The sequence below is a fragment of the Gorilla gorilla genome, chromosome 4 (assembly GCF_029281585.2).
Source record: "Gorilla gorilla gorilla isolate KB3781 chromosome 4, NHGRI_mGorGor1-v2.1_pri, whole genome shotgun sequence".
Taxonomy (NCBI): Eukaryota; Metazoa; Chordata; class Mammalia; order Primates; family Hominidae; genus Gorilla; species Gorilla gorilla.
This window is the reverse complement of record NC_073228.2, coordinates 35,622,017-35,647,997: the sequence shown is the minus strand read 5'-3', so window position 1 is coordinate 35,647,997 and position 25,981 is coordinate 35,622,017. Positions and strand designations below refer to the sequence as shown.

The 25,981-nt window shown below is 39.1% G+C and overlaps 1 protein-coding gene across 1 annotated transcript in view; it reads left to right on the top strand.

The window, feature by feature from the left end:
- ANKFN1 (ankyrin repeat and fibronectin type III domain containing 1) overlaps window positions 1-25,981 on the top strand; it is a 241,417-nt gene that overhangs the window by 145,953 nt on the left and 69,483 nt on the right. Inside the window, exon 7 of the mRNA XM_063706249.1 lies at window positions 24,080-24,177. Coding sequence (XP_063562319.1) covers window positions 24,080-24,177 — 98 coding nt within the window. The remainder of the gene's footprint in view (window positions 1-24,079; window positions 24,178-25,981) is intronic.

The following is a 25,981-nucleotide window of genomic DNA, read 5'->3' as shown; positions in this document are numbered from 1 at the left end:
ACAATCAATGAAGTGAAAAGACAACCCACAGAATGGGAGAAAATGTTTGCAAACTACCCATCTGACAAGGGATTAATAACCAGAATATATAAGGAACTCAAACAAATCTACAGGAAAAAAATCTAATAATCTGATTTTAAAATGGGCAAAAGATATGAATAAGCATTTCTCAAAAGAAGACATACAAATGAAAAACAGGCATATTAAAAGGAGCTCAACATCATTGATCATCAGAGAAATGCAAATCAAAACTGCCATGAGATTATCATCTCACCCCAGTTAAAATGGCTTTCATCCAAAAGATAGGCAATAACAAATGCTGGTGAGGATGTGCAGAAAAGGAAATCCTCGTACGCTGTTGGTGGGAATGTAAATTCGTACAACCACTATGGAGAACAATTTGGAGATTTCTCAAAAAACTAAAAATAGAGCTACCATACAGCCTGGCGATCCCACTGCTAGATATATACACAAAAGAAAGAACATCAGTGTATCAAAAAGATATGTGCACTCCCATGCTTGTTGCAGCACTATTCACAATAGCCAAGATTTGGAAGCAATCTAAGCGTCCATCAACAGATGATTGGATAAAGAAAATGTGGCACATGTACACAGTGGAGTACTATGCAGCCATAAAAAAGAATGAGATCCTGTCATTTGCAACAACATGGATGGGGCTGGAGGTCATTAGGTAACATGAAATAAGTCAGGCACAGAAAGACAAACTTCACATGTTCTGACTTATTTGTGGGAGCTACAAATCAAAACAATTAAACCCATAGAGATAGAGAATAGAAGGATTGTTACCAGAGGCTGGGAAGGGTAGTGGGAGATTGGGGGGAATAGTGGGGGTGGTTAATGGGTACAAAATAAAAATAGTTAGAAGGAATGAATAAGACCTCGTATTTGATAGACAAACAGGATGATTATAGTCATTAATAATTTAATTTTACGTTTAAAAATAACCAAGAGTATAATTGGATTGTTTGTAACACAAAGGACAAATGCTTGAGGGAATGGAGACCCTATTTTCTGTGATATGATAATTTCACATTGCATGCCTGTATCAGGGTATCTCTTGTACTCCATTAATATATATACATGTACTACATACCCACAAAAGTTTTTTAAAATACATAAATTTAAAATCCCTTTGTTCTTTGTGTTTGTTGGAAATTCGTTGATGCCTTGTCCCTGCTGTTTCTCAAGCAGGGTGACTTAAGAGTCAAGCCCTGCAGCAGGGACTATATAGTCAGGCACTATATGTGTGGTACAAGTCCCTGTCCCCTTGGGAAGAAGCTGGGAGTTGAAATTTTCTCCCGAGTTTAAGGCACTGTGCCCAAGGTAGGGTTAGTGCACGAATGTATCTGCCTTTTTTCTACCCATTTTGTTATGGATATTTGCTCAGTCACCCAGTGTGCAGGAGTCTTTCAACTGGATTCCAGCTTTCTCTGAAGAGAATTAATCCATGTGTAGGTGTTTATTCAGTGTGTCTGTGGGAGGAGGGATAAGCAGGAGCTTCCTATTCCATCATGTTGCTGACATCACTCTAGACTTTCCATTTTTTTGCCCTGTGTTATAACTGGGAGCCTACTAGAACTCTCTGAAGTCCACCTTCTTTTCTTTCTTCAAGGCGTTAGGTCTTAAGATAGTTTTGTTCACACAGGAGGATGAGCACTTCTGGGATGCTTCGTCTTTTCTACATGAGTGTTTTCTTGAATCAGAAGATACTCTGTCTGCTTTACTAGTCAGGGGCAGGGAATCTAATTTCTTTCAACTTTTATTGAGTCTTCTACTATCCAATAGAAATCGTTTGGCGAAACTTCCCCAGGACTTTTAAGTAAATTTATTTGATCATAATTATTAAGTGGTTTCTGGAGGCATCCTTTTAAATAAGACCTCCCTTTATTTCCTGATGTTTTGTTCTTCCACATTTAAATAATCGAAACTATTTGACACTGTGGTGATAAATTCTTTGTTATTTGGTAAGGAATTAACAAAGGCGAAGGATGTGCCTGTGTTGGTTTGATGTTCTGTGAGATCAGAGGATAAAAATTTGGCCTCATGGATCTTTTGCTCACATTGCCTGATATAATTCTGGAAAATCAAAACCCCGTAACAGTTTTTTAAAACTGGGATTAAAATGATTTTAAGAGAAGCCCCTTTGTTTTAAAACAGTAAGAGTAATGCAGAGTGAAGAAAAGAGTAAAATAAAAATGAAAATGTTTAAGTCGATTTTCTTAGAAGTTTTGCTTAAGATGGCAGTGTGATGAGATCTTAAAAAGCTAGAATAAAATCATAAAACACTAGAAGCCATTTAAAATATATGTGATAATAATAAAAGAAAACCCCAGGATTCTGGAATTTAATAATAAAATAAAAGCAGAGATTATCTGGCCCAATTTATTCTTTTAAAACTGAGGAAACTGAGACCCAGAAAGGTGAAGGGACTTTCTCAAGGTCACAAAATTATTTGGCAGAGCCAGGACAAAAATGCAAAACTCCTGACTCCCAGTTCATTATATTTCCCCTACAGCATACTACTTTCTAAGTTAAAAAAAAAAAAAAAAATCACAAGAAACCACAGAGAGTCCGAAGCCTAGGCTAGGAACTTCAGGGGTTAATGCACCTTGCCCAGGATCTGCGCAATTTGTAGAACTGAGGTGAGATTTCTTGAGTTTGCAGAAGTTAAGCATTCTCAACAAGAGAAGCTTGGTTCAACTCCGATCTCAGGGGGATTACAGTAACATGCTGAGAACTCTTAGGACTTTGCTACTTCTACTGGTTCACACCTCAGCCCTTAGATGTCTGCATTTTTAACTGAGTTGACCATGGGAACCAACTCATCAGGTCAGAATCTCCAGGCAGTTGGCCAACCCTCAGTCAGTGGATAGGAGCAGCCCACTGGCCTTTCTTCTCCATGGCCCTGCCATGATGTTAAGATATAAATTTGGGGCCAGGTGCAGTGGCTCACACCTGTAATCCCAGCACTTTGGGAGGCCGAGGCGGGCAGATCACCTGTGGTCTGGAATTCGAGACCAGCCTGACCAACATGGCGAAACCCCGTCTCTACTAAAATTACAAAAAATTAGCCGGGTGTGGTGGCAAGCGCCTGTAATCCCAGCTACTCGGGAGGCTGAGGCAGGAGAATTGCTTGAACCTGGGAGGTGGAGGCTGCAGTGAGCCGAGATCCCGCCATTGCACTCTAGCCTGGGCAACAAAAGTGAAACTCCATCTCAAAAAAAAAAAAAAAAAAAAAAAGATATAAATTTGGGTCAAGTATGATGGCTCATGCCTGTAATCCCAGCACTTTGGGAGGCCAATACAGGAGAATTACTTGAGGCCAGGATTTCTAGACCACCTGAGGCAACCTAGCAAGACCCTATCTCCATGAAAAATAAAAAACAAAAAAATCAGCCAGCCATGGTGGCACATACCTGTAGTATCTACTACTACAGCCTAGCTACTCAAGAGGCCTAGTTACTCAAGACGGAGGATAGCTTGAGCCCAGGAGTTATAGGTTACAATGAGCTATGTGCTCCAGCCTGAGCAACAGAAAGAGACCCTGTCTCAAAAAAAAAAAAAAAAGAAAGAAATAAGAAGAAAAATATAAATTAAATAATCTGATTTTGCTCCGTATATGGATTCCCTTTAGCATAACCAGCTTCATGGGGCAATGACTACATGGGTCCATAGTCCTAAATAGACAGACAATCTTTTAATAACCTGGTTCCCCATACCTTTACAGCTTCATCTCCTACCACTTATCCTGCAGTCTACAGCCAAATCCCCAGAGCAGCTTATGTTACCTTGGTATATACAATCTCATATACACTCATGCCTTCATGCCATTGCACCACGTTATTCCCTCTGCATGACATGCCTTTCTACCTCTCCCCAACATCTAGACTGAATAAATAAGTGGCTGCATAGATGAATAGATGGATGGAAAACGAATGAAGGAATGAATACATATAATTTAAGGAGCACTAGAGAAACTGCTGACTTAGAGTAATTCTAGTTCCCATTCAAAAAAGTAAAATTACACCTCTATCATCTTAATAAATAGTCTCAGCACCCTTGTGGGCCACACCAGTCTTGTGATTATCACCTATGAGGTCTATGGCAAATAGTTAAAATAATGGTTATGATACTAAAGTTGGAGTGGCAAAGTTGGCAAACTATTTCTTTTGTTTTTTAATGTTATGGGAAACTAAAGGTTATCTATATAATATTACTTTTACTCACTTGCATTCTGATATACTACCTATAGTATGAAAGCAGTGAAATTATACCTAGGGTGCAGGTAATTGTGCATAACCCTGGATACATCAATAGGAATTCAGCATATATGAGAACCCATAATTCTTTATGTGTGCTGAAAAATAAAAGCCTGGAAACTCTGTGGCAGAAATTAATATTCTATGTTGCTTCTTCTGACTCCTTCTTTTTTTTTTTTTTAATTGTTGTTTTCTTTTTTTTTGAGACGGAGTCTCACTCTGTCGCCCAGGCTGGAGTGCAGTGGCGCCATCTTGGCTCACTGTAAGCTCCGCCTCCCGGGTTCACGCCATTCTCCTGCTTCAGCCTCCCAAGTAGCTGGGACTACAGGCGCCCGCCACCGCGCCCGGCTAATTTTTTTGTATTTTTTAGTAGAGACGGGGTTTCACCGTGTTAGCCAGGATCGTCTCGATCTCCTGACCTCGTGATCCGCCCGCCTCGGCCTCCGAAAGTCCTGGGATTACAGGCGTGAGCCACTGGGCCCGGCCAACTCCTTCTTTTAAAATGAAAATATTTGTGGGGGGGGGGGGGGGCGGGGGCGGGAATAAATAATTAAAATACAAAAATGAAAATGGTCTCAGGGCATGTCTCTGCCCTTACCATTAATCACACTTTGATAAAAAGTAGTTTATCATTAGAAGTATCTATAATTTTTAGTTAGAAGTGTTTTCCTCTGTGATAGCTAGGTTCAGAGTTTTGATGATGGAAGAAGGCTGGAAGGTAATTGTGGAAGCTTGGCACAATGGTGCAAGACAGTGGGCTTAGTTAGAGGAATGAGATGCCTCAATGAGGAACACATAGGCACTGGGTGAAATGTATGTCAGTTCTGCATAAAGGCCAGAACAGGCAGAGAGGTCTAGAAAAAGGGAGTCAGAGGGTCCCACAGACAACTATTAACTACCTTGCAATCTTCCTCCTCTCATTCATCTGATGCTCATTCAATGAATAGGGCACAAACCCAAAACAATGGCACTAGGCTCTAAACGCTGATACTAAACATCTTTGGCATCACTCTCCCTTTAAGAAACTTGGCCATCATGGCTTTGTCTGCCTAGGAAAAATACAAAACAAAGCAAATTCTAATAATGCATTAGTACGCATACCCTGTATATTTTGTCCACAACACTCAGAAACCAAGCTTTAGACTTTCTAGAGGTCCACAGACTCCAGATTAAGAAGTCTGTAATCAATTAAAATTTGCAAACCCTTCAAAAGTTTGTCAAGGATTTTTCATATCATTATGTCATTTAACAACCCAATCAGTGAAATACCGCCTCATTTTACTCATTAGGAATCATAATTTCACTCTGGTTCATCAGAATATATTCTGTCTTTATATACATGGAAAATATCTTGGTGAGTCAATAACTGATATTAGCATGCCTCTGGGACACGAGCTAAGGGGGGATATAACCTTTTGCAACATTTATATTTTTTCCATGTGTGATGTCATATTTCTTTTTGAAAGAAATATGTCAGATCTACCACTTTCACCTGTATTTTTATCCCTCTCATGGGTGAAATGATGAGTACACTTAGAAAAATCAGATATTTCCAAAGTCTTCTGAAAATAAAAACTAATTTTATCCCAATGTATGTATAATTTTAAAACCATGTGCCTCCTAATACTAGTCAGATAATTTGTGCATAAATTATGCATTTTAAAAGTGAGTTTTTTTGCAACATGTTCACACTGCACCTTGCTAATACATGGTACTTATATCTGTCACAAAATATTTTATTGGGTTGTCACAAATGTTTTATTGGGTTTCCTTGGCCTTTTACTTGTAAATTGATTTTCCTAGCCTTATTGGACCATGTGGTTTTATACCAAATATTTTGATAAATATTTTGATAAATACTAAAATAAACAAACTTTCATTTCTTCATTCTCCAGTCCCAGGCAGCATTTAGCCAAACCCCCACCCCTGCTGCCACCACACACACGCATGCACACACATGCACACACACACACACGCACACACACACGCACATACACACACACGCATGCACGCACACGTTTCAACTACTTATCTGAATATGCTACTACAATTTTTAGATAAATATTCAGTATCCAATGTTGGCAAATGCTTTTTGAAATTCAAAACCTTGAAGCGCAAGATCCTCATTACCTTTTTTTTATTTTAAGCCTTCAGATGAGGATGATGAACGTTTGATAAGCCCTTACCATTCAAAATAACTTGAAATAAATTATTGTGGTGACCATTACAATGCCCCGAAATTCTTGATTTCACCCTTGACCCAATGCTAAAAATTTTTTAGCATTTTCCACTAAAAAAAAATGGAGGAATCTGTTTCATAAAGAAGATGGCCAAAGCCGCATAACTCTTTTTAACTCTGCTGGACTCTAGCTTTTGCTAAACCACGTGCTTGGTCTGTAACTGTAGTTGTTTGGGTCCCCAAAGTCCTGGTGCTGCCCTAGGAGGGTGAAAGCAACCATTGGTCCCTGCAGCAGAGTTCTCCAGGGACTGCTGTCAACACAACTGCAGTCAGATGATGTGACTCAAACTTTTGTCAACACCATCCAGCAATTATTCTGAGGAGATTCCTTCTAGTAACTAAATTGAAGTTTAAAAAAATGTAGATATGTCACTATTCTCATGTAGGGCAATCCTTCAAGGGAAATCTAGGTTATTTGTTCAGTGTTGATAGTGAATGAGCTGAGCAGATCACCCCAAATATTACAGACCAAAGGCTCTACAGAAAGCAAGTAGGCTGGAGCCACGCATCACACAGACACTTTGGGTCAATAGGAATTGAAGTCAGAGGTTGTATAGCTAAGTTGTGGCGATTCCTACTCCTACTAGCTAGCAGTGGGCAAAGTCCTTGAAACAGTATGAGAAGCAGCTCGCTGATTTGAAATATGAGTAAGAACAGCAGAGCTTGTAAGATTTAAATGTCTCCAATGACCATCCTTACACCAACACTAGTCATCAAACTAAACCAGGAACTGATCACCTCATTCCCTTGCTCATAAACCTTCAGCATTGCGTACAAGGCCTTCCGCATATCAACCCATCCCTCAGCCCCTACGTCTTGCCTTCCTCTTCTTTCTCTTCTGCAGTACATCCATTTTTTCACATGATTGTGCCCGAATTTTTCAGCTCTCAATCTCTCTCCCTGGAATGCCCCAAGATTGAGTGAAATCCTACTCAATCTTCAAAACCCAGACCAAATGTTACCTTCCCTTATCCCATCTTCCTCCCTGCCCCAACTTAGTTGGTCATTGGCACTTCAGCAACAATTTGCTCATGTGCCTGTTATAGGGAGCATCACATTTTTATTGTAATTATCTGTATCTTTATCCATCTGCATGCTGGGCTGTGATAATTCTAGGGCAAAGATAAATTCTTATTTATGTTTACATCCCTGTCACCCACCAATCTTAATGATGCTCAGGAATGTATTGGCTTTATATGTAGAAACCTGAGTACATAAAGATGTTTTTAAACTGGAAAGTGTCATTAAAATGTAGTAATTGCTATTATTGAAGGTGGAGAACCTAAATAAAAGGAGAATTTAGTCTCAGAGTTTTACACTTTAAGGAACTGGTGTTACAGTCCTTCTAAATATAGATGCTACAGATTTTTCCAGAGTCCCACAGGGTAGCAGGTGGGTGCACTAAGGGGTGACACCCTTAAAGACATAAAGCTCTACCCTTCATCATGGACCTGCACTGATCTATAGAACTGCACCATCCCTCAGACTTACTCAAAATGAAAACTTACAAACCTGTGTACCTCCATGATTCCTTCTCTACAACTGCTGTTTTCGTCACTTTTGAGTACATGCTGAAGTTTCATTAAACTGTGTGAGAAAGAGGCACTGGATTTTGAACCCAGACTGACCTGGGTTCGAAATCTGGCCCTCGCATTCATTCACAGTGTGTGCTCTCAGTCTGGCAAAGCCTTAACTTCACCTCTAAAATGAGAAAAATACATAACATGGTTGTTGTGAAAATCAAAGGAGAAAAATGTGGAAGAAGGTGTCACAAAGTAAAAATGTTATGGAACTGCAAGGTGTTACTCTTGTAATGAGAAGTAGACAGTTAGCCCCAGTCTGCCCTTCCTTGGTTGCTTCATCCCCCATATCTCTCTCTTGGATTCCTTGCAGAAGAAACAGTATGAATGTACATCTGGCTGGGCTTGGGTCTGCTTTTGCCTGACGGAGTATTTGCTCCAATCCCTAATAAGGCTGATCTACTTTATTCTCTGCAAAGGGGAAACTTTTCTTGGGGAAATAACAGTTTCAGCAGCCCCTGTGGTAACCGAGCATTTCTTTGATCTCTTGCCACTATCTGAGTGTTGTTTTGAAAGTTATTTAAGGATGAAAGCATCCCCAAAAAAACCTACTGTCAAAGGGGATTTCAGCTCACCTCAACTCCAACCAACTCTGAGGTTTCAAATGTGTAGAATTGAGATGGTGACAGCTACATAAATATTAAATGAGCAATGAGATGCCAATGTTTTTATTACTGTTTGCAATTGAACTTTGAGTAAAGCTGAGACCCGTTACATACACCTGGAGAGAGAGCATGGCTTTTGATATGACCACGATATTTGATTTGGAAATTTTTAAGTATACACTCTTGCTAACAGCTCTTAGTTAAAAAAAAAAAAAAGTAGCTGAACTCCAGTATTCAGCATTCCTATGAGAGCTTGTGATGCTGTGATGCCAAATATTTGGGTTTACATAGAAATTTGGCTCACAGATGCCTCAATGAATAGGAAAAGGTGGTTTTGGTGGGTAACAAGAAGTCAGGAAATTTCCTCCCCCTCACAAAGGTGGAGATAATGTCCACAATTTAACTGGTACCACATCTGACATATATCATTGCACCAATGTCTTTCTGGTCTCTTTAACTACAGCATTGACTCTCTCCAATTTTCCTCCTACAAAATATAAGAGAAATTTTCCTAAAATGCAAATCTGATCACATAATGGCTGATCTTTCAAGAGCTCCAAAATGCTTTCAAATAATGTTGATACTTCTTAGCATAACCTGAACTCCTGTCTCCTGTCCCATCTTATTTCTAAAGTCACACTCCCATCTCACCTCGTCTCTTCTCCTGTTCCTTGTAATTGCCTTGCAATTCCCCGACCACACCATGACTCCGTGCCTTTGCGCACACAGCAACCTCTGCCTGGAATGCCTTTAGCCACTCTTTCCTATACATCCTTCAGAAGTCTGCCAGGAGCCAGCCTGTGTAGCAAGTTATCCCTAACCACTCCCTGCCAGACTGTTTAGGGTGACCCTAATCTGAGCCTGCCTCTATCATTACTCTCATCAGATTGTATTATAATCTTAAATTGACTTGACCATCTCGCTCCCCACCATTGTACTGTTACTGTCTGTAGGATAAGATTTGAGCTTTGTTCATATTTACATCCCCAGGACATTTCCTTGTCCCTAGAAGGGTGTCAGTTAGAGTCTGATGAATCAGTCAGCCAATCAGCACACTATATTTAAAGTTGGATTTGATTTCTTATCCTGAATGTACCAGCAATTAGTTTGGTATTAAGTATTTGACCAAAAGATACAAAATTCAAAAAATTCAATTATGTTTATTTGGAAGCTATTATGTATATTTCCCTCCAATAAGTCCACATAATTCTCTTTCCTGTCGATGGGCCAAGTACCTTACTCCCAAGATTTAATCCTGGTCAATGACCTTCCTGTCCCACCTTGGTTACTTTAGAATACATAAAACTTTTCAAAATCTGAAGAGTTCCTTTCTTTCAACCACATTCTCCTCCCCACAGTCAGTGACCTCTTTTGAATATTTCCAAATAGCAGTCTTGTTCTTCCTGTTCAACTGTCAATGTGACAGTCTTTACTAATTGAACAACTGCATTCATTCATTTAAGACACCTTTATTGGATACCTACTATGTGCCAGCTGCTGTCATGGACCAAAGTAAAAGGCATGCATGAGTCAATCTACCAGTTAAGCAGATGAGCTGGAAAATACTCAACATTATGCATTTTAGGTCAAAGCTACTGTTTTAACTGTGTTTTGTGAATGTTGAAAATTTAGAGATATTACATGCAAGCAGATATGGAGAAACTAAAGGCAACACACAAAATAGAGATAACTACAGCACTTTCCCAAGAAAAGTAACTAGGTCCTTCGAATACCCCTTGCTAGGATATGCAATGTATGTTGAGATGTTTAACCTTTCACAGGGATCTGAAAAAAATAATACATATATCTTGCTTATAACATAAAGGGTTTTCTTTGATCTGCTGAAGCCTACTTGAGAATCCCCCAAAAAAGAACTCCCATGTGACCTTATGGAGATTTATGTCTCAACATCAGCCAGTCTGATCATCACAAAAGCAGAAGCTGAGCCTGGGAATGGAGAACAAGACTCTTTGTTTCCCTGGGAAGCTGTGGAAGCTTCTTGACTTGATGGGAAAAATCTGAAGATTGAATTTTTCGGGATCAGTAAGGCACCTTGTTGAGTAATTTACAGGAGAATGTGAAAACAAATACAGAAGAAAAAAGCCCAAAATAGCACATTCTTTTTAGTGAGACACAGAGGGAAGAAGACTGGGGCTGGCCTCCCAAGAAGGTCTGGTTTTTTCTTTTTTATTTATCTTTAATTCCCCACAAATTCCTTTGGGTCCTGAGGACCCGCTGCTACTTCGGAGTTGCTTTGTTCCCAAGTCTTCCATCCTGTCTCTCACCTTAGCTTACATGTCTGTAGTCAGAAGAGAGAGAAACGGGTGACTAAAAGATATGAACCTTATCCAGAACTGGGAGTGCTCAGAGTAGGCTCTTAGAGGGGGAGGAGGAGAAACACTTGGCACCAGTAAGACTCCATAACACGAACCAGGCTCCAATTATGGGCCAGCAATGTACACGAGTCTTCTGTGACTGTTTACATTGCTGTTTATTTTTTTTTTACTCAGTACTTATCTTGGCCACCATTGCCACATGTAGCTGATATGAACATACAGAACACCTTCATGAGACTCATAGACTCAGTACAACCCCTTGTTCTGCTTGGTGGTCACTGCCCCCAACCCTCTCTCCTTCTTGAAATGCATAACAAGGAAATCACAGTATTAGAGACAACTCTGGCCCTTGGGGAAAGGGGACAGAGGCGCCAACCAGGAGTCCCTGCCTTAAGTTCAGTCAGCGAAAGTCCAATATCTCACAGACTATCTGAGCTCTACATAGTGGAGCTTTCTCTAGCCAAAGAGACCTCAAAATGGCTATTAATCCATTTATTACTTTCTCCCCATATGGATTTGGGAGGCAGATAAGAGAGACAGGAGTTTGAATCCAGCTTCTGCATTGATAGGCTGTGTGGATCGGAGCTAGTTATTTAAAAGTTTTGAGTCTCAGTTTCCTCATCTATAAAATGAAGAGAACATTACCTACCACATAGGAGTGTTAGGAGGATTAAATGAAGTATTTGTGGCCGGGTGCAGTGACTCATGCCTGTAATCCTAGCACTTTGGAAGGCCAAAGCAGGTGGATCACCTGAGATCAAGAGTTCAAGACCAGCCTGGCCAACATGATGAAACCCCATCTCTACTAAAAATACAAAAAATTAGCCAGGCATGGTGGCGGGCACCTGTAATCCCAGCTACTCAGGAGGCTGAGGCATGAGAATTGCTTGAACCCGGGAGGCAGAGGTTGCAGTGAGCTGAGATCGCACCACTGCACTCCAGCCTGGGCAACAAGAGTGAAAATCCATCTCAAAAAAAAAAAAAGAAAAGAAAGACATATTTATAACTAAAGCACAAGGCTCCAGTAAATATTAATAGATGGTCTCCCAGCATCCTCCAAAGATTACTAAGTGTTAGCTCCAATAAACCATTGCAGTTTTGATTGTTTCAGGATTTATTTTTTTTACTGTTCACCTTTTGTGACATTAATTATATGCTATATCTTAAAAGTTGATTATTTTTCAAATAATTGGAGCTTTTTTTCTTTTTTTTTTTTTTTTTTTTTGAGATGGTGTGTCTCATTCTTTCGCCTAAGCTGGAGTGCAGTGGCACAATCTTGGCTCACTGCAACCTCCGCCTCCCGGGTTCAAACGATTCTCATGCCTCAGCCTAACAAGCAGCTGAGACTACAGGTGCCTGCCACCACGCTTGGCTAATTTTTGTATTTTTAGTAGAGATGCGGTTTCACCATATTGGTCAGGCTGGTCTTGAACTCCTGGCCTTAAGTGATCCACCCGCCTCAGCCTCCCAGAGTGCTGGGATTACAGGCATGAGCCACAGCACGGGCCCATGGCCCCTTCTTAAAATGTGCTCTCAACCAGTAGACTGTAGATGAGGTGAAAAAGATGCTGCACACGTTATGGTTTCTTGGGACCCAGCTGACAATAAGTGCTTTTTTTTTTTTCATTTTGTCCCAGAAGGAGAGAGAAGTGACTCTCATTTTATTCATTCAATAGCTATTTTTGGAAGTATTACTCTACAGATGTTGGCCACTGTGAGGGATGCAAAATTGAGTTAGGTGCAGAGTCTGCACTGAAGAAGTTCCAGGGAAGATAAGATATTCCTTTAACACAATTTTTTTAAATGCCTACCATGGGCAGATCCTCTTGTATACAGTGGGGTAAAAACAGATGAGCCCATGGATCTCACATTTTTCTTAAGTTAACAAGTAAGTAAAGAAAGAAAACAACTTCAGATAGTGATAAGTGAAAAAAATAAAATAAGATAGTGTGTTAGGGGAGAGGCATAAATGGGCTTGGTAGAAATCACTTATTAAGTTTGAGAAACTGAAAGGGCAGTTGAAGCAAAATGGATAGAATGGTAGAAGGGAGGCTTTCAAAGAAACAAGCAAAACCCAGATCATGATGCCTTGTAGGCCAGAGCTTAGCAAACTTTTCCTGTAAAGGATCAGATAGTAAATATTTTAGGCTTTGCGGGTTATATGGTCTCTATGCCAACTATTAAATCCTTCCATTAAGACAATACATAAGCCAATGAGTTGAATTTAAATTTCATATAATTTTCACGTTATGAAATATTTTGCTTTTTCTTCAACATAAAAACCACTTTTAGCTCACAGGCTATACAGAGACAGGCAGCAGGCTGGATTTGGCCTACAGATCTCAGTTTGCCAGGTCCTGTTGTAGACTATGTTGAGGAGTCTATATTTTATTCCAGGTGCATTAGAGAACCAGTACAAGGTTTCTGTGTAAGAAAGTATTGTGATAGGATTTATGCTTTGAAAAGATTGTTCCGGTGTCATTGGATTGGTGGGGGTATGAATAAAGGCAGAGAGACTAGCTCAGCTATAAAACTGTTGTAGGAGTATGGATGTGAAACAATAGTGGCTTGGATGAGGGTAATTACAGCAATGGAGTTTAAAAAATTAATAGGAGGCCAATTTGAAATATGTTGTGCTGGTAGAGTTGAAAATGCATGCACGTAAATCATGATAATATGAAGTAGAGTATATAAATGCCAGAAAGAATGACAGTTGAAATTATTCTGGAGGACCAGAGAGAATGACCTGAAGTTGATGGACCATGAGTCTTTCACTTGAGTAGGTTTTTGACAAGAAGAGAAGGGAGAGTCATTGTGATGTTGGAAAATATTGGTCCTCCTGTTTTCATCTGTAAGAAATGGACCATGATATTAAACCGTAAGCTCCTTGAGGTCAGAGATCATGTCATTTGCCTCTCCATAACCCTAAAACCTAGCTGATCAATAATCTAATGTCATTTGTGATACAGATGAACCTGGAGGGCATCATGCTAAGTGAAATAAGCCAGATGCAGAAAAAATAGTGCATGACTTCTCCTATATGTGGAATCTTTAATTTTTTAAAAAAGGTCACAAACAGAAAAAGAGGGTAGAATAGCAGTAACCGGGGCAGTCGGATGGGGAGAGGGAAAATGGGGAGATGTAAGTCAAACGGTAAAAAGTTAGGTAGACTTCAGTTAGTAATACCGCATTGTCTACTAAAAAATTTGCTAAGAGAGTAGATTTTGATGCTTTTACCACACACACACACACACACACACACAGACACACACAAAGGTAACTATGTGAGAGATGAATATGTTAATTGGCTTGACTGTGTAATCATTTCACTATGTATATGAATATCACAACATCATATTGTAAACCTTGAAAATGTAAAGGAAAATAAAATTTAATGGCGACTGCTAAAAAAACTAACATCAATTCCAAAAGTATTTATTGATCTTCTGCATGCTATGGCATATGCTAGCTGCTGAGGACTATAGTGCCATATAAAGTTGGCATAGTCACTGTCCTCATGGAGCTTATCAGAATTAAAGAGATAATTGCACAAATCAATAATTACTGTGCTACAAAGGGACAGTATTTGGTGCTCTGAGAGGATATACCAGGACCCAATGTTGTCTTGGGGATCAGAGAAGGGTTCCATGTAGAACTGACATTTACATTGATGGCTGAAGGAAAAGGAAGAAATAAATAACGAAATAGAAGTCGGAGGTCGGAAGAAAGAGCATTTCCAGCAAAATGAACAGTATGCGTGAGTTTCCTGAGACAGGAAGGAGTCTGGCATGTTTCAGGATCTAAAAACCAGAGACAGAAAGAAAACAAGTAAGCATGATAGAACTGAAACTAGCAGATGGAGAAGGCCCAGACCATCCAGTCCTTGTAGGCCAGGGGAAGGATCAAGAACTTCCAGAAACGATAGGGGAGTTTTGGGTCGAAGCAGACCTAGCTTTAATTCCCAGTTATGCCACTTGTTAAATGGATAGAATTACTAAATTACTGACCTAGCCCATCTTTCAGGAATTGTGACGATAAATGTTAAAATTATTTATTATGAGAAATAATGATGACATTTTCTGTAAAAGAAGCTGGTGGATTTTCATTAAATGGTTTCTCCTCCCTGGGCACAGGGTAAATGCAGGGAATAATATGAACTAGGCTCAGAAATTAGGTTAAATGCTCAGCAAAGTTATCCCTATTTTGTGGCTCCCAGGGAGCAAAATGGAAATATGAAGATTGTCCTCCCCATATCTATGTCCACACATAAGTCAAACCCACTCAATCTGAGCCCCGATTCTGTACTTCTACAAGAGAAAGTGGGTGTCCAAAGATCAATCTGGCATTGATCCTGTCCTCAAGGAGTTTAATTCACTACTTAAAATTATAAGGAGGAAAATGGGATCTTTTCAATGGATGAGGTAAGTGAATAAAAGAAAAGCCAGAGTGCCCCTTTCTAAAGAAGGCTCAGCATCTGGCAAGAAAGTTGAACTGTTTTTGCTTTTGCCCCCGTGGCTAGTGATTTTAATTTCAGGAATGCCCAACAGGACTCAGAAAGCTGTGAATGTAAACTGACTACGTATCTTGGTCTTTGTGTGTATAAATCAGGCAGCTAATCCTGTGCTCTCCTTGCTCTGTTCCTTTAGGAATGTAAAATAGCTTGCTGGAGCTCTCTCCGTGCAAGCAACATGGGTATCGCTCTGCTGAAAACAAAACAAAACAAAAATGTCAGAATCCCAGGAAACGTCTCCAGGAGAGCTCTTGCCCTGTGGAAGCGCTGTCAGAGGCTGCCTCTTTTCAAGGGAGGTGTGGTGGGGTTAGCAGCCCAAGCCTGCTGATTTCCAATTGTCACTGGGTTTTAAAAGAGTTCTTGCTATTGTTCAGTTACATCCATTACAGTTTTTTAAAAGCTCATACTTTTTTCATGAACAAAAATTATCAGGACAGTTTCTCCTAAAAAACTAGTCTAAACAAGTGACGATCTATCTGGACATCTTACTCAAGGATATGGCAGGGTTTCAAGGAAGAAGAGAAAGTAGAAGAGTTTGTCTGAGTTAGTGATGTGCCTACTTTTAGTTCAGTGTCCTAAAAGTGCTTATTCACAAGGTCCAGATAACATGAAATAAAATATTGTAATCATGTATAATAAAATATTACTACACATAGTAATCAAATGTAATAATAATGAAGCATGGTTAGTCCTGTTCAGGCGTAATCTTTTATGCTATCGGGAGTAGTGCCCTGGTATGGCCTGCCATCCATAAGAACAGCATTTAGTTTGTCAGTCCATGACTGCTGCCCTGGTTGCTCAGTCAGGTCCACAGATGCCTACACTGCAGGCTGTGTCCTTCACGAGTTTCTGGGCCAGCCCTGGCTTAGACAAGAGCTAATGCAGGGAACCTGGACTCTTGTACTGCCCAGGACCTGGAGCCTGGCCACTGCACAGACCTCCCAGGTGGTGACTGCTTGGTAACTGACCTTCTGCCCCAGATTCCCTTACTGTGCCACTCCTGTGTCCTAAAGGGATTTGAGTACCTCATTCTTGACTCCTGATGTCAGGATGTTACCTAAATTATGCCCAAGAAGTCTACACCCCTCCGACAGTCATTATACCTGCTGATCATGATACATCCACCTTCCAAAGTCTGCTTGAGCAATCATCTAGCATTTATACAGTGATATGATGGTAAATACTTAACAACTGATACCCTGGAGAGGAAAAATCTATATATATAGATTATATGTGCATATAATTATATACATATGCACATAATCACACAGACATATATATGCATATGTCATTGTAAATTTTACTGATAGAATGTGTAGCACACGATTCACAAATAATAATAAAACACACAATACTCTTTATTGTAGATTCTTTATCACCCGTTGATTCTATCAAAATGCTTTTATTTTTGTTGAACTTTTGAATCTGCAGCCAAATGATGGCTGCAATTAATGGAATGGTGCAGTTTCCATGTAAATGTTGGTTGCTATTTTTATTTACTCGAAGGAAGTAAAACAAAAAGCAACAAAGACCTGTTTTAGAACTTCTTCATCAATGACATAAGCAACTTCTTTGTTGAATTAAATAATAGTTTTTGAGTATTAGAAGAATATTTCCTCAATTTTTTTGTGCTATTTAAAAGAAAAAGAAAAGAAACTGTGAGATATACATACATACATATATATATGTATATATATATATATGATGGAATACTACTCAGCCATAAAAAAGAATGAATTAATGGCATTTGCAGCAACCTGGATGAGATTGGAGACTATTATTCTAAGTGAAGTACTCAGAAATGGAAAAACCAAACATCATTTGTTCTCACTCATAAGTGGAAGCTAAAACTATGAGGATACAAAGGCATAAGAATGACACGATGGACTTTGAGACTCAAGGGGAAAGGGTGGGAAGAGGGTGAGGGATAAAAGACCACAAATAGGGTGCAGTGTGTACTGCCCGAGTGATGGGTGCACCAAAATCTCACAAATCACCACTGAAGAACTTACTCATGTAACCAAATACCACCTGTTACCCAATAACCTATGGAAATAAAAAAAAAACTGTAACAGTCACAGAAATATTTAGTCTGCATTATTAACATTTTCTCCATCACTTTTTTAAGTCTCAGCCAGTGGTCAGCAAATTTCTCTGCTGAGACAGGAGAATTGCTTGAACCCAGGAGGCGGAGGTTGCAGTGAGCCAAGATTGTGCCACTGTACTCCATCCTGGGTGACAGAGCAAGACTCCATCTAAACAAAAAAAAAATTTAGGTAAGAGCCATAATATAATAACTATTAGGAGAGCAATTAACAAGCAAATGGTTCAGACTATGGAGGAGACTTTTTGTGGTTACTTGTAGTGCTTATGAATTTTTCAAAATCCTGAAAATTTAGACACCTCTGCTCCCTAGCTGTATCTGTGTGTAGCTCTATCATATGATAAGCAAAACTAGGAGGGTACACGATATATGTAGAGAAGCACATATTATTTTTGTGGATGGCAGAACCTGCCAATAAATAAGTGAATCTAGCCTTCTGATTCCAACTTTGCTTTTAATCTTCTAGAAGTGGTGGATGCAAGAAGGCTTTTCTAGTGTCAAAAAAAAAAAAAAAGAAGAAGAAGAAGAAGATGAAAAAGTCTTTTGCCCTTAATTTAAATCATTGTTTTTCTAGGGAAATTTAATTTGGGAAAAAAATGTTTTTCTAATTAACTGGATGACTGTGTGCTATGCAAACAATAAAGATTCTTGTTTGAAAGTAATGCATGCCCCTGTTCCTAAGACTACCAAGGGAATTTAAAATAAAAAATGCAAGCAGCTCCGACCTCATATTTTGCCAGAGCTAAACAGAATTCCCAGATCCAGAGTTTTCACGTCAGTTCCTAATTTAAAACCCACAAGTGTTGAGCGGGTTCATGCTGCAGCAAGACACATCTTCTCATCTCTAGAAATGACTGTATTTGATCTCGGTCTGGGTTTCTCGGCACGTCCTTCTCTCTCTCTCTCTTCTTCTTGTGCTATGGTTGGCCTGAAAGGTTAGAAACTGCACAATTAGATGGATCGGGGGAAGATTTCATAATGCTCTGGTGCTGGGTTGGGCAGTCTAGCCAAATTCCGTTCATTAGCTAAGGCGCCAGGGTGAATGTGGCCAGTAAGAATGCTGTTTTGGTTCCACCGAAGAGCTGATAGGGAATAGGAAATACACTTTTAGTTTTTTTGGTTTCTGAGAGGCAGTATGGACAAGTGAAGAGTCCAGGATGCTTGGAATCTGAAGGCCAGTTATTAATCTCCATTTCAACCACTAACTGAGCAGTACAAGTAACTGCCATTCTCCTTTTGACTTTTTTCCCTCCGTTCTGACACAGTTGTTTTATGCTGTCTGTACCAGCATGAAATTCCTGTCTACCATAGACTTCAGGCATTCCAAAGTCAAGAATCAAGTATTCACCAAACATTTACTGAGCCACCTACACTCTGCTAGGTGCTATGATAGGTGCTTTGGAAAGTGATATTGATCAGACATGGTCCTTGCCCTAAGGAGCTTATAGACTACAGAGGAGATGGATCATTGAAAAACATAAAACAATAAAGCAAGTACAATGTGTGAGACATATTAAAATTGCTAAGGGAAAATTGGCAAGGATGATTCCCTTGGGAAGCCAGAGAAAACTAGAAAAAGGAAAGGACTTTGAACCAGGACTGTTTGAATAAAAGGATAGAAGTTTTTGTGGAAGAGGAGGCCATACCACAGGAGAAAACAGCACAAGCAATGGCTGGGTCTAAGGGCAAGTGACTGATAAGGCTAAGTGGAGGATTTGGGTGATGTTTGGTTAAGACGAAGGAATGTAACTTTTACAAGTATATTCCTCCCGATGTGTGAACAGGATAAAACAACTCTAGGCTTTGAGGCATTTGAGATTTTAGGGAGAATCTGCACAACAGCAAGTTTTAAGAGGGTTTTTTTTTTGATCAATTGAATAAAAATTAATTAGGCATTGCTACACTGTTTTTTCTTTATGCCTTTACATTAGCATAGTTTCACCTCTCCAAAAGCTGGCCTGCAATTTGAGTGTTTTCAGCTAAAACAGGGTGGATTATCTAATCCACATCATAAGCCTTGAAATTTACCTAAACTTTATACTATGTTCTCTGCTTGGGTACCCAAACTCTTCTGAGTTGTGAATTTTCTAGTCTTGTAACTGATTCCGTGACATTTCCCATTACATTATAGACCTCAGGGTGACAGGGCCAGGCTTCAGGGGCTCTTTTTCATTTTAATCTTCCAGCCTGTGATTTACATAGCTGCCATCAGATAATGGCGGTGTTCAGGTAGAACTTCTCTGCCCAAATGACTCTACATATCTGAAACCTAGATAAAAATTAAAGTTTTGTTAAAATAACAAGGAATCCCATTTAAAATAGTCATAGTTACTTGATATAAATACAAGGAATCACAGTGTGAGCCAGAGCCAAATTTTAGGAAATACTAATATCTAGGTTTTGTCCAGTACCTTTCTTGCTAATTTTCAACTGCTATGAGCCACTGCGCAATTAAGCCCTGCTTTTCCTTCTCAGACCTAAGTAGAAACAGTTTCTCTCATCTTTATCTTAAACATTACAAGTTTTGTATAGTTTTAGAACTGGCTTATATGTGATTTTCTCAGGGTTTTAATGGTAAGTCTGTAAACTACCTACATACAACTTTCCAAAGAGAACATTCTGAGTTAACCTTAGAATTCCCAGTTGCGGCCGGGCACGGTGTCTCACGCCTATAATCCCAACATCTTCGGAGGCTGAGACGGGCTGATAACCTGAGATCGGGAGTTCAAGTTCACGACCAGCCTGACTAACATGATGAAACCCCGTCTCTACTAAATACAAAAAAATTAGCCAGGTGTGGTGGTGCATGCCCGTAATCCGAGCTACTTGGGAGGCTGAGACAGGAGAATCACTTGTACCCGGGAGGCGGAGGTTGGAGGTTGCAGTGAGCTGAGATCGTGCCACTGCACTCCAGCCTAGGCAACAAGAGCGAAACTCCATCTCAAAAAAAGAAAGAATTCCCAGTCACTCTCAAAGTGACTCCTGCTCACTCTGTTTCCCTCTTCATTCTTTAAATGCCCAGAAATTCCTTTCTTCTTTCTATGGCTTTATGCCCAAAGGAGTCCACCAACCCAGGGAAATACACAGAGGGAAAAAGACTGTTGGTTGTCCCAGAGTAGATTGGCCATTCTAACATGGATAATTGTTTGCCTTTGATGTGAATCTTCTTTTTCTCTAGCCCCTTCCCTTTTGAAACTCAGATATGTTATAAAATCTAATTAGACTTAACTGTTTAAAACCCTCTATTAATTCCCAAAACAGAACCACATCTTACAACCGGCTTCTGTTTATGTTTTGTTCTGCAAGAAGCCTGACACTCTTTTCCACCTGAAACTTGCTTTGTAAAACATGTTTCAGTAAAACTTGAACAGTTTCAAAAATAAATTGAGGTTTCTTTAGAAATTCTAAAGATCGTATCTCTGAAAAACTTTTCATTAATCATTTGCCAAATAATCTGGTATTATTCCCACTAATCCCTTGCTCTTCTTTTGGCAAGTTGTCTTGAGTTCTTAGTCTGGAGTCACAGCCCTTGATTTTCAACCTTCAGCTTAGAGCTCCACCACAGCAATTAATCATGTCTGTTTCAATGGCAACCAAAGATATTTTTGTTTCCATAATTTTCCTATATTCTTTGCTCTTCCTAAATTTCTTTGCAAATTTGCTACTCATTTTTGTTTTGTTCTGTTTGTAATAACTTACTCAAGCATACCGTTTTTCTTCTATAGCTAAATTAGGTGTAACATTATTCTCTGATTACAAACCTTCCCCAATTTGACTTTCAGAGACTTGGCTTCTTCAAGAGTTAGTAGCTCGTAAGTGGGATAAAACATTTTGAAAAATGGAAACATATATGTAATACATATACATATATATAAACATATATATGTGTTTTAGAATACATATTTGTAAGGAGGTATAGACCCGATTTGAGTTAATATATAATCTTAATCATTTGATTCTAACTAGATGGTATAACATGCCTGAGAGTTTCAAGGGGCAAGAAACTAGAAAAGGAGAAGATTCACATGAAAGAAAAATATTTTTGTGTTGGAAAAACTAATCTACTCTAGGTGTGTGTGTGTGTGTGTGTGTGTGTGTGTGTGTGTGTGTGTGTGTGTATACATATATATGCATTTGGTTTGTAAGTATTTAATAAGCACCCTCGATGCACCAAGCACAGACCCACACTAGAAAGGAAAAAAATGAATGACACTTTTCCTGTTCTCAAGTTTCTCATGCTCAAGAGAAAGAGATACATAGCGTAAAACATAATACATTATAATAAATCTCGTTTTTACAGAAATAAGGGACTTAGGGAGCAGAAAAACTGGTGTATTTGATTAATTATTCCTGATGAATTTAGAGATGACTTTGCTAGGTCCTAAATGATTGGTAGAGTTTCACCAAGCAGAGGTTGGAAGATGGGGAAAAGACACAGAAGCAGAAAATGCACAAAATAATCAGGTAACAGAGACTTACAGAACAAAGACTTTCTTCTGAAAAATGGCAGGAATTTAGAAGAGTAATATATGATTGGGACCAGATAAGAAGGTCCTTGAATGCCTTCCTAAGATTTCATTTTATTTCAAAGCAACTGGACACTATGACAAGATACTAGGTGGAGGAATAAAATCATTCAATCTTCATTTTTCAACTATAATTCAGGGTATAGTAAAAGGATTTTTTTTCTCGAGACAGGATCACACTCTGTGGCCCAGGATGAGTGCAGTGGTACAATCACAACTCACTGCAATCTTGAACCCCCGGGCTTAAGCAATCCTCCCACCTCAGCCTCCTGAGTAGCTGGGACAGTAGGAGCATGCCACCACTCGGAATGGGAGGCACTCAAGTAGAGATTAACAGAAGGAAGTTCGAGCTCAAGGGGGAGGCTGGACATAGAATCACAGTTTTAAGACTCATAGTTAGAGCCATAAAAAGTGGATAAAGTCAATACCAAAGGCAAACATGTGGAGTGAAAAGAGAGCCAAACATCAAACTCCCAAGGAACATCACATCAAAGGGAGAAGGAGAAGGGGCAAAACCAGGAAGAGTCTAGAAAGAGGCAGTTAATGCAAAAGAGAAGTAGAAAGGCAAGTGCAACCAAAACCGGGGGGGGATGGTTGCACAAAGTAAGGAAGGCCAAACATGGCAAGATTTCCCAAAGGGAGGCTGTTGCCGATGATCAAAGCACAAGAATTTTAGGAGAGCAGTTTCAAGAGTGTGAGGAAAGCAAGCGAGATGCCCAGGAACATTCTGAAGAAGAGGAGAGAATGCAGGATCATCCAGAGCAAAGGAAGTGTGTGACTCGAAGGGCACAGCAGGCTTTGGAGATGGTTTGATTTTGAAATATTAAAGTGTCCTAGAGAATGTCATTTAAATCTTAAGATCTATTGCTTATCACAAAGTTTAGAAACAGAGTCCTTGCTTCCCATGGGATTTAAGTCCCTGCTTCATTTATGCTTGCCTTAACTCCCACCAGGTATAAGCAATTACTTAAGATACTTTTTACTGATGATGCACAATTTATCTTTCCGGACCATGGCTTTGTCAACTGATAGAAAATGTGATGAAAGCATATGATATCACAGTAAAATGGAGTGTTAGAATTTGCATGACTTAACTAGGAATAAACATTCACCTTTGGGATGTCAAGGGAGAAGAACATTAAACACCTTAGCCACAAACCCCTTTTCCAATGAAAAGGCTTGGAAGAAGGTATCAAGGAGAAGAAGGAGAGAAGGGGAAGGGAGCAGTATACAAGGCATTGGGGAAGAGAATGTTTTCAGAAAGAGAAGGTGTCAAATGATGTGGAGATAATGAAAGGAGGCTTCTTTATTTGGAATGAAAATCTCACTCAGACCTTAAGAGAGGCTTTTCAGTAGAATATGGCGAAGCAGATGTCAGACTTGGAGAGCGAATAGAAGGTAATGTCCTAGTGGATCCTTTGGTTCTCAAATGCAGTAAATAAGTTATCTGCTATATAGAACAAGCTGTTACATGTAATGTGCCTGAGTATGTGTGTGTATATTCATATACACATACACATACACACACAAATGCACACACACACAATGTGTTTATATGGCAATGGCCTCATGAGCAATATATTTAATATAACTTACATCTGACATTAAGAACATCACATAAATGGGCATGTACTACAATATACATTATATTTATCAAGGCTCAAAAAAACTGATAAGTTGTTATTATTCTTTTCTGCTCTTCTTTTAAAAAAATGTGAACTTGGAAACTAAATTAACATCTCAAGGAACGTTGTCTGATACACCAATATAAAGAAAGGAGGGTGCACTTAACCTTTTCTGAGAGGGATTGTATGCTAGAGTTTCTGTGGTACTTCTTGATGTGTGACTGAATTTTATTCTCCCTCTTTCTCTCTCTCCCTGCCCACCTACTCCCTCCAGTGGAATGGAGTATGTCCAAAGACTTTTCTCCTTTGGCTGGAGAAATCATCATGGATAATCTGCAGACTCTGAGATGCACAATCACAGGACTTACAATGGTAAATGTCCCCAGTAGACTTTTCATTTCCCTATTGCTGATATTTGTGCTGGGATATCAGTAGCAAATGCCTATTCCGAAAGCAACAGCCAACGCCCAGTCCTCTGGCAACAACTGCCACTCATTAAGCATGATATGTCTGGTATCTAGAATCTGAATTTCACAAAGGAGTAAGCAGACAGCATGAATCACTTTGTAAACTGTCGTGTTCTAAGGAGATCAGAAAAAGACTGGCCTCATGCAAGCCTTGAAAGCTGCTGCTTTCTGGATCACAGTCTAATCTTTTGGGGGGAAGCAGGGAGTGGATCAAAGGCTCTGAGAGATGCAATTTTGACTCCCTGTCTGATGGTAAAAATAACAGCTTCATCTCACCCTCATGCCCACAGCCTCAGCCTCGGTTGAGATCAGTCATCAATTGCAGTCACATAATTTCCTGAGAGAAATCCTTTTCCCTTGATTAAAAAAAAAAAACAAAGTCTGTCTAAATACGTTTTCACAAAAAAGAAACTATATATGGTGGAGCTATGTTTCTCAGTAACCTAAACTAATTTAAACTGTGAGTGAAAAACTGGAACAAACTGCTTATTTGTTTAACTAATATAAACTCAAAAGTTAATTATTTAGAATTATGAACATATGAGCATATGAAATGCAAAAAAATAAAAACACCTTGTAAATCAGTTCAAACTGGAGCAAACCCTGTATTTCCTCAAGCAATTAAAATGCAAAAGATAAAATTCTTTTTTCTCAAAATATTTTAAAAGTAAAATTAAATCAAACCTTTTTCAGTCCAATTCAAATATTTAATATCTTAGGACCTTCAGATGAGGGAAGTAGAGGGATAATTTTGTTATTATTGTTGTTGTTTTCTTAAAGGTTGGTTGATTAAAATGTTACCTACAAAGTATAATCCTAAAGCCCAGCCTTAAAAAAAAAAAATGCATCAGGTTGCATTTCTTCAAGTTTAAACCTGCTTATTCTAATGGAATTTTTGATGCTTGGGTAATCACCACGGAATCCTGACGTTTAGTCCTAATCGCATATCTATACCAGGGGCCAGAACTGTGGATTACCAGAGCAAACAAACCCCTGAGTGGGTGGCCCCCAGAGATGCTATCAGTAGAAGACTGATTCCAACCCTATGGCTCACAAGATGGAAGAGGGCCAGAAGGAACCCTAGGGAATTTTGATTGCTTAAAAGAAAAAGTGATATGGTGATAAAAATGGAAAACTCTACATAAAGAGTTTCTCTAATATCTGAACTAATTTCCATACGATTTAAGTTTTTCCACTTGACCATCTAATGAAAGAAATGCAGACACTATTGTAATCATATAAAAGCCTAGGAGTAGATTTATACTTTACACAATCTCTATAACTTTGAGGGTCATAGAAACCCATTTTCAACATTAAAGGTCAATATTTTATGATCCCTAGAAAAGTCTCTACAAAGATGTGCTTTTTTTTTTTAACTTCAAACATCATTTTACAATTTTTACAAGCAATGTTTCATCAAATGCTGGCTTCTCAAATGCCCTTTGGGTTCACTGGAAAAAAAATATAAAAGCAAAATGTAAAATATAAAAATTCAAGCAAAATATAAAAACTATACAAAAGATTTTAAAACATTATCAGCAAACAAAAACAATTCCTTAATTCTTAACATCACAAAAGACCAGTAAAGAATATAAGCCATTGTTTTAACAATGGCTTTAAAATTGAAGTCACATCAAAATGTTAATTTTTTTAAATGTGTATGCAGCTGAATGAAGGATGTTCATTGTAGCACAAAATGTGGGAACCAT